Source organism: Rutilus rutilus, assembly GCF_951802725.1.
Source record: "Rutilus rutilus genome assembly, chromosome: 21".
Taxonomy (NCBI): Eukaryota; Metazoa; Chordata; class Actinopteri; order Cypriniformes; family Leuciscidae; genus Rutilus; species Rutilus rutilus.
This window is the reverse complement of record NC_140226.1, coordinates 34,539,623-34,556,825: the sequence shown is the minus strand read 5'-3', so window position 1 is coordinate 34,556,825 and position 17,203 is coordinate 34,539,623. Positions and strand designations below refer to the sequence as shown.

Genomic DNA, 17,203 nt, shown 5'->3' with positions numbered 1-17,203 from the left:
TCAGTTTAAACAGTTTAGTTTGACAACTTCATGCAAAACATGTTCAACAACAACAGCATTGAGGATTTCACATACGACCATAATACTGCTTAACATAACATACATTTCCTTGAGTTGCACCATGAATGTTGTCTTTAAGGCCTTACAATATATAAATAAAGGTAAATATAAGACACCGTCCCCAAACCTACCAATTCCAATCTAATTCACAAGCATCCGTTTTCACTCTAAACACAATTATGATGTATTCTCACTTTCACAGACTCGTCTTTTCACTTACAGCAAACACTCACACAAGATCAGTGTACTTCAAGAGTGCAATCGTGGGTTTCAGTTCGTGATCTACAATTACAGGATGGCTCTGAAATGCATCTGAGTTTGGCTTTTAAATCAAACGAAGCGAACATGAAATCCAAACTGATAATGGAATGATGTAAAAATTAAGTAAAATCACTGATCGCCTCATTCACCTGTATGACGATCAAAGCTCACGACAGTAAAATAAGTTAAGACCCCTGAATATACGAGTTCACAAGCGTACGCAAGAATAAGCATTTAAAGGAGTAGATCATTTTAGAATGAAAATTTCCTGATAATTTCCTCTCCTCCTCGTCATCAAAGATGTTCATGTGTTTCTTTCTTCAGTGGAAAAGAAATGCAGGTTTTTGAGGAAAACACTCCAGGATGTTCCTCCATATAGTGTCTTCAATGGGGTCCAACGGGTCGAAGGTCCAGATGTGAGTTTCAGTGCAGCTTCAAAGTCTCGACACGATCCAGCCGAGGAATAAGAGTCTGATCTAGACAAACCAGCCGACATTTTACAACTAAATAAACATTTATATACTTTTAACCACTAATGCTGGTCTTGCAGGTCCACGATTTCACGGATTACGTGATCAGGTTGAAAGGTCAAGCGGAAAATGTAGGATTTTCTCCATCTCATTTTCTCCTCCAACTTCAAAATCATCCGACATTGTTTTACCTTTTATTTATTTATTTAGTAAATGGCGTTTGACTCAGTCTTTGCACGGCTTTGTAAACACTGGGTCGGTTCTTACGCCTACGTCACATTTGACCTTTCAACCTGATTACGTAATGTGTGGCGCACCACAGCGAGTGCAAGACCAGCATTAGTGGTTAAAAGTATATAAATGTTTATTTAGTTGTAAAATGTCGGCTGGTTTGTCTAGATCAGACTCTTATTCCTCGGCTGGATCGAGACTTTGAAGCTGCACTGAAACTCACATCTGGACCTTCGAACCGTTGGACCCCATTGAAGACACTTTATGGAGGAACATCCTGGAGTGTTTTCCTCAAAAACCTGCATTTCTTTCCCACTGAAGAAAGAAACACATGAACATCTTTGATGACGAGGAAGAGAGTACATCATCAGGAGATTCCTCCTCCTCTAACGATACATCTTATATATCGATGGGTTTCAGCGCTGACAGCAGCTTGACCTCGGCCAGAGGGTTTCTGGGTGATCCTCGATAGCGATTGGTCTCGTTGTCAGACACTCCGAGCAGAACAGACTTGGGATGTTCATTTGCGCCATTCTTGTCGCGTTTTGTCTTTGGCGTCTTATTGGTGACGTCTTCCAGCGTCGCGTGTTTAACCTTCGTGTTCTTCGGAGGAACTGGAGGTTTGGGTTTAGCAAACGTCGAATGCAAAGCGCTTTCCAAACTCACGGCCTTCATCTGAGTCGCGGCGGCACACCAACCCATCCGGACCTCTTTCCGGCTCCCGACCAGAGAGTTTAAGCGCCTCACGGACTGCCGAACCGGCGTGCGCTGGAACTTCATCGGCGATCGGATCGCTTTAGCTCTGGGCGAATCCAGCGTCATCATGTTGAACCGTTTAATCTGCTCGGCCACTTTCATCCGGCGAGTTTCAGCGCCACTGGGAATGTTATCAATCTCCTTTCCCAATGTGTTGGTTTGTGTTCTTGATCCGTGTGGAGTTGATTGGACTCTGGAAGTGTCCGGTCTGTAGGAACATGTCGTCATGTCACATGTTTCAACGGGATGTTTATCAATCATCTCATTTCCCAGTGACGACGTGTCGGTGTTGGTTTGCGTTCTTGGAGTTGATTGGATCCTATTGGAAGAGTCCAGTCTGAAAGCGACGGGACTCTGTATGTCTAAAGCGTCGATTAATTGACTGCATTCTGCAGAACATCGTTGTTCCTTTAAGAAATCCTTGCTTTCGTTTCCAAGCCAGAGAGACTCGTTCAGACTGGTTTCACCAAACCGTGTCGTTCCACTATCGAACAGAGCGCTGTCGATATGTAGAGGAGACATGGGAACGATCTCGATCTGTCCGAACGTCACATTGTGATCCTCAGACGGTGATTTCTGTGAGGTTCCTGAGGAGTTTGACCCCGGGTTGTCGTGGTCCTGCTGTTTGATGATGCTGTGAAGGTCACTGCCAGACTCACCGAACGCTTGCTTGATTTTCATTAGAGTCGATCCGGATGGTTCTTCGCTGAACGACTCCTCGCCGCAGAGGATCTTGGGAACGTCGTTGACCGTCGGAGGTTTGGTCTCCGAGAACGAATCCGTCGGGAAAGTCAGGCCGACATCGGGAGTGTCTCGACTCCACAAGCTCCTGTGGTTTATTGATTCACACCGAGGGGTCAAGAGGTCATCCTCCGATTTACTGAGAAACTTGGAGCCTGTCAATCAAACGTGGACGACAGAAAACTCAAATTATACACCGCTTTTAAAAGAGTCTCTTCTGCTCACCAGTGCATTTATTAGATGAATAAATACAGAAAAAAATGAAATAGTCATCATTTAAAATAACTTTTCTATGTGAATTAAGACTGTTGAATTAAAATTACACTATTTTAAGGTGTCTTTGTTACACTGTAACTACATTTAAGTACTCAGTAATATTAAGTACATGTACTTACTATAGGGTTAGGATTAGGCTTAGTTGCATGTAATTATGCATAATCTATAGCTATTACTACACCAACTACATGTAATGTAACAGTGACACTGTAAAATAAAGTGTTACCTGAAATTAAAATTTTAGTACTAAACTATGCCATAAGTACATGATGCTTTTTTTGTTCATAAAATTGTTTATGCAATTTACGAAATTATATTTGTTCGTTATTTGTGCATGTTATGCACTTTTTATTTCAGTAATGTCATTTCATCGCTTTGAATAAGGAGTTTAATACGATGCATTATTTGGCTCATTGCGCCCTCTTGTGGCCTGTTTCCTGCTGACTGAAATTATGCCTTTTAAAATCTAATTTGTATTTTCGTAATAAGTAAAAAAAAAAAAAAAAAAAAATTTATTATTATTATCTAATTTAGTTTTTCTGCCATTTTGAAAGCCTTAATGTGAATATATAGTAAAGTGTAATTTATTCCTGTGATCAAAGCTGAATTTTCAGCATCATTACTCCAGTCTTCAGTGTCACATGATCCTTCACAAATCACTCTAATATGATGATCTGATGATCAAGAAACATTTATGATTATTATCAGTGTTGGAAACTGTTGTGCTGCTTCAGATCTGTGTGGAAACAGTCATACATCACCATTCAAAAATGAGGTAAGATTTAAACAAACAAAACAATTATATTTTGATTCATCAAGGACGCATTAAATTGATCAAAAGTTAAAGACATTTATAATGTAACAAAATATTCTATTTCAAATAAACGCTGTTCTTTAGAACTTTATATTCATCAAAGAATCCTGAAAAGTAAATGTATCAGTTTCCTAGCCTGGCTAACGTCAGACCACTTTCTCTTTGAGACGTGGTCTGGGAACCACATGTTCATTTTCTCGTATTTGAGGCGTGGTTTACGAATGCCCAGAGCCGTTTATTGGGCGCTACAAATGTCTATCAAATGCGCCTGTACGTAGCTCATAGCCAATCGTTTCAATTATACCAGATGACGTAAGTAGAGCGACAGATATTCAACGAAGACGACGACGATGGGTCAGAGATTTATGTGTACACCAGAGAGTCCTGCACGGGTCCGATTTTGTAAATCCGCACCCGACCCGTTTTCCAACAGCAGCACTAATAAAAATCTGCACCGACCCGCTTAAAATAGAACCGACACCCGACCCGCACCCGAAATAAAATCAGTTTAGACTATCACATTATAGACACTTACAAAAATGTTTATTGCCAGGTCATACAGAAGTTATTACACGACAATTAACACAAGGACAACTTCAGCCGAAGCTGTCAAAAGGCCGATACATGAAGAACATGGCTAACGTTAACGTTACCACACAAATCGAACAGACGCGGCTACACCACTATATGCCACGCAATTTCGTCTAGCCTACATCTGACAATTTTGGGTTCAAACACGCCCTGCACACCACACATACTAACAGTGTTAAATATGAAAAATACCGTTCGATAGAACGGCTTTGTTACCAGTTATCTGCGTGCTTCCTCCGGGATGAAGTTCCACATTTGCGGCTATCCAACACGAAAATGTTTGCAGCAAAGCTTTTTACAATATTTTCTTCAGATAACTCCAAATTTCTCCCACACACTGGACTTGATTTTTGATGACGTATTGTCGACAACTTTACAATCTCCACTAGCTATTCTTTTCTTCAACTCCTCAGCATCCATCTCGACGACTGCAAGCAGATCGCGCGCGCGGTTATGATGAATTTTTAAAAGTGGAAGTAGCCTAGGTAACGTTATAGATCCTGGGAGGGGTGGCGCGTCGGCACAAATAAACTGATGTGGATTTTAAATTATTTTATCAACTTGAAATACAGGAATATTTATGTAGATGTGTTTGCTTGCTAAACTAAATATGCATATATTTTTACGTCTGTCATGTTGGATCCATAGATAAACAAACTGCTTCGGTGTGTCGCATATACTTCGTCATCGTCTTGCTGCTCCCTCCCCGTTCTGTGATTGGTTCCCTATTTCAGGGGAAAAATTAGCCCATGGTAGCCAGACTACCTTGCAGCGTGAATAAAATCGCGCTGCTCAAGGCAGTATGGGGAAACCCAGGCTATCAGTTTCCACAAAAATATGAAACTTTTCAACACTGATAATAATCATAAATGTTTCTTGATCATCAAATCATCATATTAGAGTGATTTGTGAAGGATCATGTGACGCTGAAGACTGGAGTAATGATGCTGAAAATACAGCTTTGATCACAGGAATAAATTACACTTTACTGTATATTCACGTAGAAAACAGATGATTTACATTACAATAATATTTCACTGTTTTACTGTATTTGATCAGATAGATGCAGCTTTAGTGAGCAGAAGAGACTTAAAGCAAGCAGAAGAAATAAAGCGTGAGAAATAAGAGCCTGCAGTTTTAAGATCAACATGAAAATGCTTTTGCATCCAATTTTTCTTCTGAATTCTGATGCACTGACAAATAAAACACGATATTCAATTAGAATTATAATAATAATAATAATGCAGACTGAGATGTGACTATCCATGTGCAATAGAGGCAGTGAAGCGTCTCTCGACCGCATGACGCCCGCAGTGAGTTAGTTTCAGGTTAGTTTATTCTTTGGCATGACATGCACTGATTAATCTTTCATAATAAAGTCAATATTGATATTAAAATCTGCAGATGTGTAGGAAAAAGCTCTGAGTAGTAAATATAAACCCAAAATACGGACCTTTCGAGGGGCTCTTCTTCAAAACAGTCGGACTCAACTCCTTGGTGAAGTGAAAACCAGTACAGCTCTCTTGTGTTGCAAGGCGCCAACCTATGACCTCTGACCTCTTTGGCCCCAGTTGTGAATGTGTAATGAGGTTCTGTTGAAATAGAGGCAGCTTCTTTTTACTCTTTGGTTTGTGATTGTTTGAGTCATCATGTCAGTGTTGAATTATGATAACGCTTAACTGGGAGAAAAAATAAAAAATGCTGATTTCTGGTCAAACATCTTTTTTTATTAGAGCATATGCATGCATAAAATAATGACCATGTCAATAATGGCAAGGAATAACCCAAAACCACAAGGATACATTTTAATTAGAAAAATAATAAAATTGTTATAATATTAATATTTGTTTCCTCTTAAAACATTTTTATTACTCTACAAATATTTTTAGTAATATCAGGTTCTTAAATAAAATCATAAAGAGATTTCATCTCCTAAAGTCACAATGCTACAACATGTGCAATATTAAGCAAGTCACTGACAACACAAATATTAGAACGAACAAACAATCACATTACATCCATCATCATAGTGTCATAACACTTATCCACGGGTAAAAACATCATTCTCTTGAACGCTTAAACGCTATAAATCACCAGATCAATCATATTCCAGCTGTCCAGCTCAGAAGCCTTGCTTATTTTTTTCCCCATAAAACCCAAAACCATGCATGAGTAAAACCCTCAAACCAAGACAGTAAAATAATGTGATTATTGCATCATTAATAGCAGCATGTACCAACATTACACCGCCACTAGATGGAGCCAGACTCAACATGGCATAACAAAAGTCCTTAATTCTGTTAACCAAGTGCTAATTACTCACCCATTAATATGTATTAAATACATAAGCATTAGATGCACATTATAGGCATGCAAATCAGGGTTGCGCAGAAAAGATGGCTGGACTGTTCAGTCTCTGGTGGATGTTGACAGAGATGATGTTTCTGAACTTACAGACTCGCGGCTGGATTTGCCCAGACTGAAGCGCAGACGCAGGGATTTCCTCACGGGCTCTTTCTTCACGGCTCTGGGAGAGAAACAGCCGGCCTTCCCCGATTCAGCTCTGAACACATCAAGGGGACCCATCACAGTGAGAATTACACACACTTCACTTCACTAATCTCATTTCATTGCTTAGAATGAACTATTTAATACGATGCATTAATATTTTGCTCATTGCGCCCTCTTGTGGAGATACTGAGGTAAGATTTAAACAAACATAAATAAAACAAAGTTGATACTTAAGGATGCATTAAATGTATCAAAAGTGACAGTAAAGACATTTATAATGTTACAAAAGATTATATTTCAAATAAACACGGTTCTTCTGGACTTTCTATTCATCAAAGAATCCTGAAAAATAAAATGCATCACAGTTTTCACTAAAATATTAACTGTTTTCAACACAGATAATAATCAAATATTTCTTGAGCATCAAATCATCATATTAGAATGATTTGTGAAGGATCATGTGACACTGAAGTAATGCTGAAAATTCAGCTTTGATCACAGGAATAAATTACACTTTACTGCATATTCACATAGAAAACAGATGATTTACATTATAATAATATTTCACAATTTGTAATGCATTTTTTGAGCGTTAAATGGTCGTTCTGAATGTCTGCAGATCAAATTCAGTACAGCTCATTAATGAAGCACACCAGTGTACAGGCGAGCAGATGAGTGGTTCAATGAAGCGGTTATCTATGGGAACATGCTTTACAAGATCAATAAGGTACACGTTTAATTTAGTCTTTAAATATCACTGTCTACTACATTAATACTGGCTGGAAACAATGACTGGAGGAAAGCCTGGTTTTGCCCTCCAGGAGTGACGTCACATGACAACACACTCTTCTGCTAACAGACACTGGACTTCTGCCTGCAGTGCTCATGCGACTGTACTTTAATAGTTAGTGATAATAATCCAGGGTTCGTACAGAAACTGTAAGAAGAAATTCCAGGACTTCAAGCTCTACTTGTTTGGTTTAAGGACTACAGTCAGAGATCTCACTTATCAAACAAGGGCTTTAGGATTTGTTTTAAAACTCACCTTACAGATATAAGGCATCCAAAACACAACTTATAACGCATTTAATAATATATATTAATACAAAGTTTATAATGGTTATTATTGTTCAATAAATAATATTTTATATTATAATTTTGGCGTATGGAGAAAGGGTCTGATGGGAGTGTTCATGCTGCGTGAAAATATTGTATTTGTGTTTTTTCGAAAAAATTGTATTTCAAATATGTGTCCCTGGATCACGTCACCAGCCTCGAGTCACACGGGTTTATCTGTGGCAATAGCCAACTATACAGTATGGCTCAGAATTATAGATTTTTCTTTTATGGCAAAAATCATGAGGATATTAAGATCATGTTCCATGAAGATATTTAGTACATTCCCTACCGTAAATATATAAAACATGTATTTGTGTGAGTGAATGCAGCACAATCGAGAACATTAATGAACAACTTTAAAGGAGATTTTCTCAATGTTTAGATTTTTTTGCTCCCTCAGATTCCAGATGTTAAATAGTTGTGTCTCAGACAAATATTGTCGTATCATAACACACCACACATCAGTGGACAGATTATTTATTCAGCTTTATATGATGTATAAAACTCAGTTTCAAAGAGTTGACCCTTGTGACTGGTTCTGTGGTCCAGGGTCACATATATTGTATTTAAATAAGTCAAGCACTTTAAGATGTGGCTGTTTTCAAGGGTTTTCCAGGACTTGAAGTCCTTCCAGCTTGTACGAACCCTGATAATCCCTAGGAAGATGAGAGTGTGTGTTGTACCTGTTGACGCTGCGGTCTCTGCGTCGCCGGCTCTTCCTCCGGGCAGAACTGCAGGACAGACGAGAGTTTCTGCCCACAGAAGACAGTAGACCACCGCGAGACGAGTCCAGAGCCCCTGCCGCACTGTGTGCTGAGAGAACAACACAGATAAATGAGTCAGCAATGAGGTACGAGAGGATGTACTGTATGGTGAACAAGTCCCGGCTGAGGGCGTCGTTAGGCACGACTTACTCCCGATACAGCTCTAGCCTCGAGCACATTATTGCTTTTATAAAACGGTCACCACACAATACAAATATTAAAGCCGAAAAATATGCATCTATGCAACTTTCATGAAGTAAAAATCACTAAAAGTCTTCCTTCCGCTGGAGAAAATAGTCCCTGACTGTAAACAGCAACAGAAGTTACATACATTTCACCAGTAGATGGCAGCAAAGACCAAAGTCTTTATGAGTCAGTCAGTAATGAAGACTTTTACACTGAAAGGACTGAAACTTGTGAACACGGAGAAGCAAGTGACAGCGTGTATTCAAAATCCGTATTTGTATTTGCCAGCCCTAATGTGGCGTGAAGCTCACCTGATCCAGGTGTAGACGATCCTCCAAACAGAGCGCTGGGGAACAGCTCCAGGCCGAGGTTCTTCTTGATGGACCTGCGCTTCTTGTTGGAGAAGCCATGAGTGTGTGCCGAGTCCAGCGGAAGCTTACGCTTGGAGTTTGGAGTTATGATGACAGGAGTGGCCATGGAGAAAACTGAAGGAAAAAGACTTGAATTCACTGAAAAGCCACTTGAGTTCCTGAAGGAGATTCCTGTTATTCTTCCATTCGTGCTCAGGCTAGAGAATCAATACAGGGAAGTTAAGCTGGAGCCAAAAGTGTCAGACTGACAAGCAAAGATGTGCGTAAGCAACTGAAAACGGAGCAGAAATCATCTAACCCTTGTGCGACCTTATGGACATTTTAGGGGTTTTTTTAATCATTTTGCCCGTGTTAATGCCAACTGCATACATTCAGGCACAGGTGTGTATTTTTATTGGAGTTTACTATTTCAGCCCAATTTCCTTTAAAAAAAAAAAGAAGTATATTTTGCACTCAAGGACCTTTTGGACAAATGTCCCCATTGAAACTTCCATTTTTTAATCCCGGGGCCATTTAACTATAAAAATGATGCAATCTTTGTTAAGAGACTTTCATTCTGTTGGCAAGGCTTCAACATTTTTAATTTGTACTATTGTTTTACCAGATGGTGCCATTTTCTCAGGTTTGGCCTATAAAGCAAACACTCGCTTTATTCCTGTTTTCTGCATATTATAGAGCCAACTGGATAGATTATGCAGCTATAATTGTGTGTGCTTGTAATAATTAAGAGAGAAAAAGTGGAGTTTTGCTGCCTCTAATGGGGAAATCTGGTACTGCGCCCAAACACACACACTCACTGAAGCTACTGAGATATCAACCTCAAATTTGGAACACGAGTTGTTTAGATTTATGGCTTTGATTTTCTAGCAGTTTCAGAGTTCAACATGTCTCATAAAATATATATTTTATATAAAATATTGTTATTAAATTTCACTTTTTAAACTTTTTTTTTTTTTTTTTTTACCACAGGGTGTTCTTTAAAAATGAGACCAAACTTAAAGTCTGTTCTCCCAAGCTTCAGTTTTTAGGACATTTTTGTTTGTAGGACATAACTTTTTTTTTTTTTAACTGACACACAAGGGTTAGCCAAAAGTAGAGGGAACATATTCTCACAAGTGCCAAAAGACAAACATTATGCTGTATATCATCCATGCCGTGCCATAATGTAAACAGGAACATCTACATGAAAGTGTGCACACAAAGCCATCTCAAACTCAAAGCAGCACGTGCTCATTACATGTACCAAGTGAAGGTGAGAAACCCCCGAGCGGATCTGATGAGGACGTTTACCCACCTGCTCCATCAGACTGAGGGGTATTTGTTGGCGTTCTACTACTTTTAAACCTATTCAGAGCTCCATTAACCACATCTGCAATACAAAACACACCCACTCAACTAAAGAAACTCACATCATATGCCTTCAAATCATCATTACAGGGTTCGTACAGATGCTGTGAATGAAATTCCAGGACTTTAAGCAATACTTTTTTAGTTTAAGGAAAACAATCAGAGATCTCACTTATTAAACAATATCTTTATTATGTTTCAAACTATAAAAAATGTAAATAGATAAAACAACTAAATGGTACAAATAAAGTGCAGCACATGCAATGGCTGTGGAAACTTTAACCATTCAAATGGATTTTTTCTCCCTTAAATATAATAAACCTGAAGAATTAAAGCTGTATCATATACTTGAATAATTAGCTAGGCTAAATGGCTCTATATCTATATCAGATGGGTGTGAAAAGATTGCTTTATCAATAAAATTTAACTTTTTTCCCCCCTAATATAGCCTTTTATCTTCCAATAATCCAAGCACTTTTTCAGAAGTATGGCTGTCTTCAAGGGTTTTCCCAAACTTAAATTTCAAAAAGTCAAATTCAAGCACTTTAAGTGAAAACTACTAGTACGAACCCTGTCATTAGCCGTATCCACTTCCCTTCACAGCAGTCATGTGATGAAACTGATGGAAAGAGCCTTTAGACACGTTTCTTACCTCCTAAACTGCGTCTGTTGCTTTTCTTCAGGTCTGAGTGAGCGTTACTCTCCTCTAGAGACACTGAAGCTGGAGAGAACACCGCAGCATCACAGCCCAGCATGGCTGGAACCTTCTCCATCAGGAACTGAGGAACCGCACCTATGAACAACAGCAGGGTTAGCGTCACTGCTCTCCCACACGTTGCTTTTCACTGGATTAACGCAATACATGTTAAATATATCAAAGCTTTAATTCCATTTCATTTACATCAGGGTTTCCCAAACTGGAATTGGTGTCAGTAACGCTCTGTTTACTTCCTGTCTCTATGAAGCCCCTCCTTCTGAAAAGCACACTGTGGTCTGATTGGTCGGCTGGAGCGGTGTGTTGTGATTGGTCGAGCGCTTCGAGTGTGTTTGGGAAATGTCCCGCCCCTTTCCATAACTGCCAGTTTAACACACTACTAACTCACTCAACCAGGCCCCGCCCCTTTATCCTGCGTATGAATTATTATAATGAGGAATATTGTGACGTGTTCGTTCCCGGAAGAAACTCAAGATACAATGAGTTCAGGAACACTGACACTGATATAGGGAAGAGCTGGAGCTTTTTCATGATCAAACAGCAACATCACACACTAAACACAGATGAACGTGTAAAAAAAAAAAAGTTTCAAGTAAATAAGTATATATTTTATATAAATATGTCCAGCAGACTAAAAACTAAAACGTTTAAGAACCCCTGATTGAGTGAGTGAGTATGTTAGGTATGGATCAAGACTATGTAACTGTAGTGAAGTATATAAGTGAGGGCGCACACATACCCAGGTGTTGAGCGTTATCGATGAGACACTGCAGAGCCGCCGCCTGATGCTTGAGCCTCTTCTCAGTGTTGCTGCTCATCTTTTCTCCTCCGTCACAGTGGAAGAGATTCGGGGCGAAGATGACCGAGAGATTACTGCTGTCCATCTTATTCTCAGCACATCTGAAGTGAAGGAGCAACACACACACACACACACACACTTTACATGCATGTAAACACAAAAGAACTTCTGAAAAGAACCATTCAGAAGGAAGTCATTGATTAGTACTGGTGGAACGGATCACAAACTTCACGTTTCGGATCATTTACGGTTTCTGAGCCACAGATCTGATCTTTTTTCTTTTGGATCAGCGTAACTGATAATGTTCAAACCTTATTAAAAACAGGTGAACAGTCACTAATAAAATAAGAACAAATACACAAATTACAAGCAGAGATGAATACTAAAAGTTATTAAGTCTAACGGTATTCAGGTACAGAAATTAATAATTAAGGCTAAATGTAAAATACATTTTGTTCACTGTAGAATTAAATATAGTTTAATCTTTGTTAAAGCTGTAGTTTGTTGTTTTATTAGCATTAATGGCACAGGAAGCAGCAGGAATATTAGGCTACTGTCACTTTAAGACCGAATAAACTGACAAACATCCGGTTTCTTCCTCAACTGTTCATTTATGACATAACCGAGAATACTTGCTGAGACGAGTCATTAGACATAACTGTGTTTATGTGTCCGTTCAAGGCCAAGGAAACACGAAAGAGGAATCAATCTGGTGTTCGAGCGCTCTCTCTCTCTCTGCGTTTACAGTTGTTTGAGTGTGTAAACTGGCAAGACAAAACACGTCCAAATTCTAAACTTTCACTCTATGATGGTTAAATTTAGCAGTGAATCCGCGAATCACACGCGTGCCGAATCACGATAAACCGCGAACCTATTAGCATAACGAGATTGAAGACGAGCGCCGTACCGCTGAGAGACGGTCTTCAGGAAGCTGAAGAAGTAGCGTAGTGTGTTTAGATTCCTGTCGGGCAGCACACAGGACAGCAGGACCGTGGCCGAGGTCCTCTCCTCCTCCGAGGGCAGCTCCTGGGCCTTCAGGAACCCGCTGTGCAGGTCTACGGTCAGAACCGGCTCGGGAAGCTCCCGGAAGAACTGCTTGAGGAGGCCAGCGATGTCCAGCGGGAGAGCCGTGGGAAGACCGTCCTCGCCCTGGTCCAGCTTGGCCTGCGGGGTCACAGCACAACACACTGTGTGAGAACACCATCATCAGTGTCTGGAGTACAGTAAAGGTCAGTCACTCACCCGGAGGCTCTTGACCCGCACAACAGAACCGGACTTTCTGAACAGGCCCTCCGTGTCCAGATGATCCATGAGACACGTACATGCGTCCACTATAAAGCTGAGAGACAGCGAGACACATGAACTCGACACACACATACAGGGCAAAAATACACCTCATAATAATAAAACAGGACAATAATAATTAAATATATATAGTGAAATATAGGGCAAAAAAACTAATAAAATAATAAAATATAGGGCAAATAAAACAAAAATAAACAAAGTAATAAAATAATACTAAAATATGGTGAAATAGGTAAAATAATTAACATTTTAACATAATTTTATATGCCAAATAAATAAAATATAAAACAATAAAAATAAAATAATACCAAAATATAGGGAAACAGGGCAAAATATTTAAATAATAAATGTAAAATAATAATAATAAAATATGGTGAAATAATTAACATATATATTAATAGAGATAATATTTGGCAAATAAATAATGTACAATAATAAAAATAAAACTACAATATAGAGCAAAACAAAATAATTAAATTATAATAAAATATAGTGAAATATAGGGCAAATAAAAAATTATAATAATAAAATATATGGGAAATAGATTAAATATTTGTGTTAAATAAAAAATTTTATACAAATGTTACTAACATTTTATAGGGAAATGTATAAAATATATGTATACAGCTATAAAGTGTAATTATAGGGAAAATAAATAAAATATAAAATACTCAAATAAAGGGCAAATAAACAAAATAATAAATAAAAGTACAATTCAATAAAAAAATTAAGTAAATGTCCAAAGAATCAGGCAACATTTAGATAAAATGTTTAAATATTTTATTAGGCATATTTAGCTTTGATTTCATGTTTCCTTTTCCTGCATGGTCCACTGCCTAACCACATTCCACACACAGTCTTACCGCAGTAAAAACGTACTGTATTTGAGTGCAACCCACGGCTGAACTGAAGACAACTTCACCTTGAAGATCAGTCATGCATGTCTAATTTAAAGCCATTCACACCTAGAGATGGCAGTGGGTGTGGTGTACAGATCGCTCGCCTCAAAAGACATTACAAGTATGTGATAAATGGTGCCGTTGAGGGTTGAGACCTTGAGACCTGCACTTACAGGCATCGTTCACCCCAAAATGAGGACAGAGTGATAGAAACCCCTAATATCATAAATACTCTATCACACAGCCTGACTCAGCATTAAGCTCTTATAAATATTAAAAAGCATCTGTGTGCAAGCCAGTAAATGTTAGTCTCTCTCAGTCTTACCAGGGTACGTCTCCGTAGTCCAGCACATGACAGTGTGGCAAACCCTCGAGCGCCACGCCAAACACCCTCACCTAGAAACACAAGGAGGATCTGTTCAGGTGATGATGGAGAACATGAACAAGTGAAGCTCTGTGTGTTTGAAAATCAGCAGCACTTCCCCTTCATTTACAGCTGGCATGAGGAGAGGTCCACAAATTACTCTCATGTGACCAGAGTCAGACGCATAAGAGTCCAGTGACTGTTATAATGTTGTTAATCACATTTCTTTCTATGATTTAACAGCCAAATGTGATAGAAATATCTCATGAAACGGGTATTCTCAACATTAAAAGTACAGAGAAATGCAGACTAAGGATGCAGAGGTCAAAGGCCATATAGACATGGTGCATTTGAAAAGAAGCCATACACACACACATGCATAGAATAGGTGTTTTGCACTGTAAATGTGTTACTGCAACAATACACTAATGAACTAGGTGATTTTTGTTTTAACTTGGAAACACATGTTTGTGTTTAAAGTTATAGTTCACTCAAAACTCACTCATTTTGGGTTCAGCAGAAGAAAGAAACTCAAACAGGTTATGCGACTAAATTATGAAAGAATTGAAACATTTTTTGGATGTTCACTGTCCTAAGATGTGTTGATTAATCTCTTTATTACAGTGAACCACGTGAACAGGAAGTTGATCAACCAGTTGGTGACTTTACAGATTCTCTGAACCAGATAGAAAAACATGAAACAAACCAATTATAACTACTGAATATTGCCCGTTAATAATAATAATAAATACACAAAAGTCTGGTTGCAGAGAATTTCAATAATTGTCCAATCAAATATTGTTTTTAATCCTGGTTATTATTAATAAATGTGACAAAAGTATAGCATTTCGGGAATCACATCCCTGTAAGAAACCCGTTTCTGTCTAGCGTTTCTATAATGAAATCAGAGGTTTTATAAACTCACCGTGTTCGCCGATGTCGGTTTGTTTCTGTTTTTATTCCAGTTCTTAATTTTGATCCCATAAACGGACCGAAGATGCTGAACGACTGCCAGACGAACCACATTTCTCTCCAAAACCTTCATAACGACGTCTAAAAACCGTTAAAATGACTCGAAATATGATGAAAAAAGACTAAAATGCTGCTTTACGGTTTAAAAACACGCGGAATGAACGTTATGGATGTGATGAATACACAACAAACTGATGGTTAGTTTACTTCTCCTCGACACATTTCGATAAAAACAACCGATCAAAGTCACCGAACGCATCTCACATTACGTCTCCAGGATGTGCTGCGCGTAAACATCATTTTATCAAATAAAATAACGCGGCTTTAAAAGTCTAAATGTCGCCATATAAATCTAGTGTTTGTTTCTGTCTGTCCGCTTTATTTCCCGTCTTCGCAACGGCAGCGCGGAAAGAGACGTTCAAATTTCGCCCTGCCTACGTCACTCAGGCGTTTCCTGCACTCTGATTGGGTTGCGAGTAGTCACGTGTCGGTTCCTTCTCAGATGACCCCGCCCCCCTGCAGCGTGACTCGCGTGATTGATGGCGCAGCAGATGTTAAAGCGACAGTGCAACATAATATCACACGCATTTCCTGAACAACAGCGCCAGTGCTGAAAGCTGTGCTAGTGAGGGATAATTGTCCATATCAGTGCGTATTTGTTACGAGGAACTGGAGATTAAAAATAAAGGTTATTTTTGCAAACTTTGCAAATCTATTTTATAGCGCTAGGCAACGATTAATCGCATCGCGTCCAAAATGAAAGTTTGTGTTTACATAATATGTGTGTGTACTGTGTATAATTATTGTGTGTATATATAAATACATATGCATGTATATATTTAAGAAATATTTGCATTTATACACTGTATATATATATTTATACTTCATTTATATCATATATAAATATTTTATATATAAACAACACATTTTTCTTAAATATATACATCCATGCATGTGTGTGTACTTATATATATATACAAAATAATTATTCACAGTACACACACACACACACACACACACACACACACACATATATTATGTAAACACAAACTTTTATTTTGGATGTGATTAATGGAGAGCAGTCGTTGCCCAGCACTTATTTTACCATAATGATACTTTTTTTGTAAGAAAAATGTTTGTTTTGCATTATGTATGTTATGCAGTGCAGTATATGTATATATTTAGTTTAGGAAACACACTGTGATATTCTTTTTTGCAAAAAGAATTAATTTTTGCATTAATAATGCAAAAAGATTTGCATTATTGATGTCATGCAGTGCATTATATATATTTTTAGTTTAGGAAATATACTGTAATATTCTTAGTGTTGCATTATTGATGTCATGCAGTGCATTATATATATTTTTAGTTTAGGAAACACACTGATATTCTTTTAAGAACTTAGTTTTGCATTATTGATGTCATGCAGTGCATTATATATATTTTTAGTTAAGGAAACACACTGTGATATTCTTTTAAGAACTTAGTTTTGCATTATTTATGTCATGTAGTGCATTATAAATGTTATTAGTTTGGGAAATATACTGTAATATTCTTAGTGTTGCATTATTGATGTCATGCAGTGCATTATATATATTTTTTTAGTTTAGGAAACACACTGTGATATTCTTTTAAGAACTTATGTAAATAT

General features: G+C 38.2%; 1 protein-coding gene across 2 annotated transcripts; it reads right to left on the bottom strand.

Annotated features, from left to right (window-relative positions):
* Position 1: 1 nt before the first annotated feature.
* On the bottom strand, positions 2-15,950 carry arhgap11a (Rho GTPase activating protein 11A). Of its 2 annotated transcripts, XM_084392578.1 has the most exons (12): positions 15,506-15,950; positions 14,542-14,612; positions 13,255-13,351; positions 12,920-13,176; positions 11,953-12,113; positions 11,151-11,291; positions 10,446-10,520; positions 9,092-9,265; positions 8,514-8,643; positions 6,655-6,763; positions 5,654-5,792; positions 2-2,674 (listed from the first exon to the last, which is right to left on the bottom strand). In XM_084392578.1, the coding sequence occupies exons 1-12, from the start codon at positions 15,623-15,625 to the stop codon at positions 1,422-1,424; spliced, it is 2,727 nt and encodes a 908-aa protein (XP_084248704.1). In that variant the 5' UTR covers positions 15,626-15,950; the 3' UTR covers positions 2-1,421. The 2 variants fall into 2 exon arrangements, with proteins under 2 accessions (XP_084248704.1, XP_084248705.1); XM_084392579.1 differs by lacking the exon at positions 10,446-10,520 and having other exon boundaries at positions 1,327-2,674.
* Positions 15,951-17,203: the final 1,253 nt, after the last annotated feature.

Coding starts and splice junctions, on each gene's coding strand:
- arhgap11a (XM_084392578.1), bottom strand. CDS start 15,625: ATGAAGGTTTTGGAGAGAAATGTGGTTCGTCTGGCAGTCGTTCAGCAT. Junction 13,352..14,541: donor GACTACGGAGACGTACCCTG/GTAAGACTGAGA, acceptor GCTGTCTCTCAG/CTTTATAGTGGACGCATGTA. Junction 2,675..5,653: donor GAAGAAGAGCCCCTCGAAAG/GTCCGTATTTTG, acceptor TTTGATTGACAG/GCTCCAAGTTTCTCAGTAAA.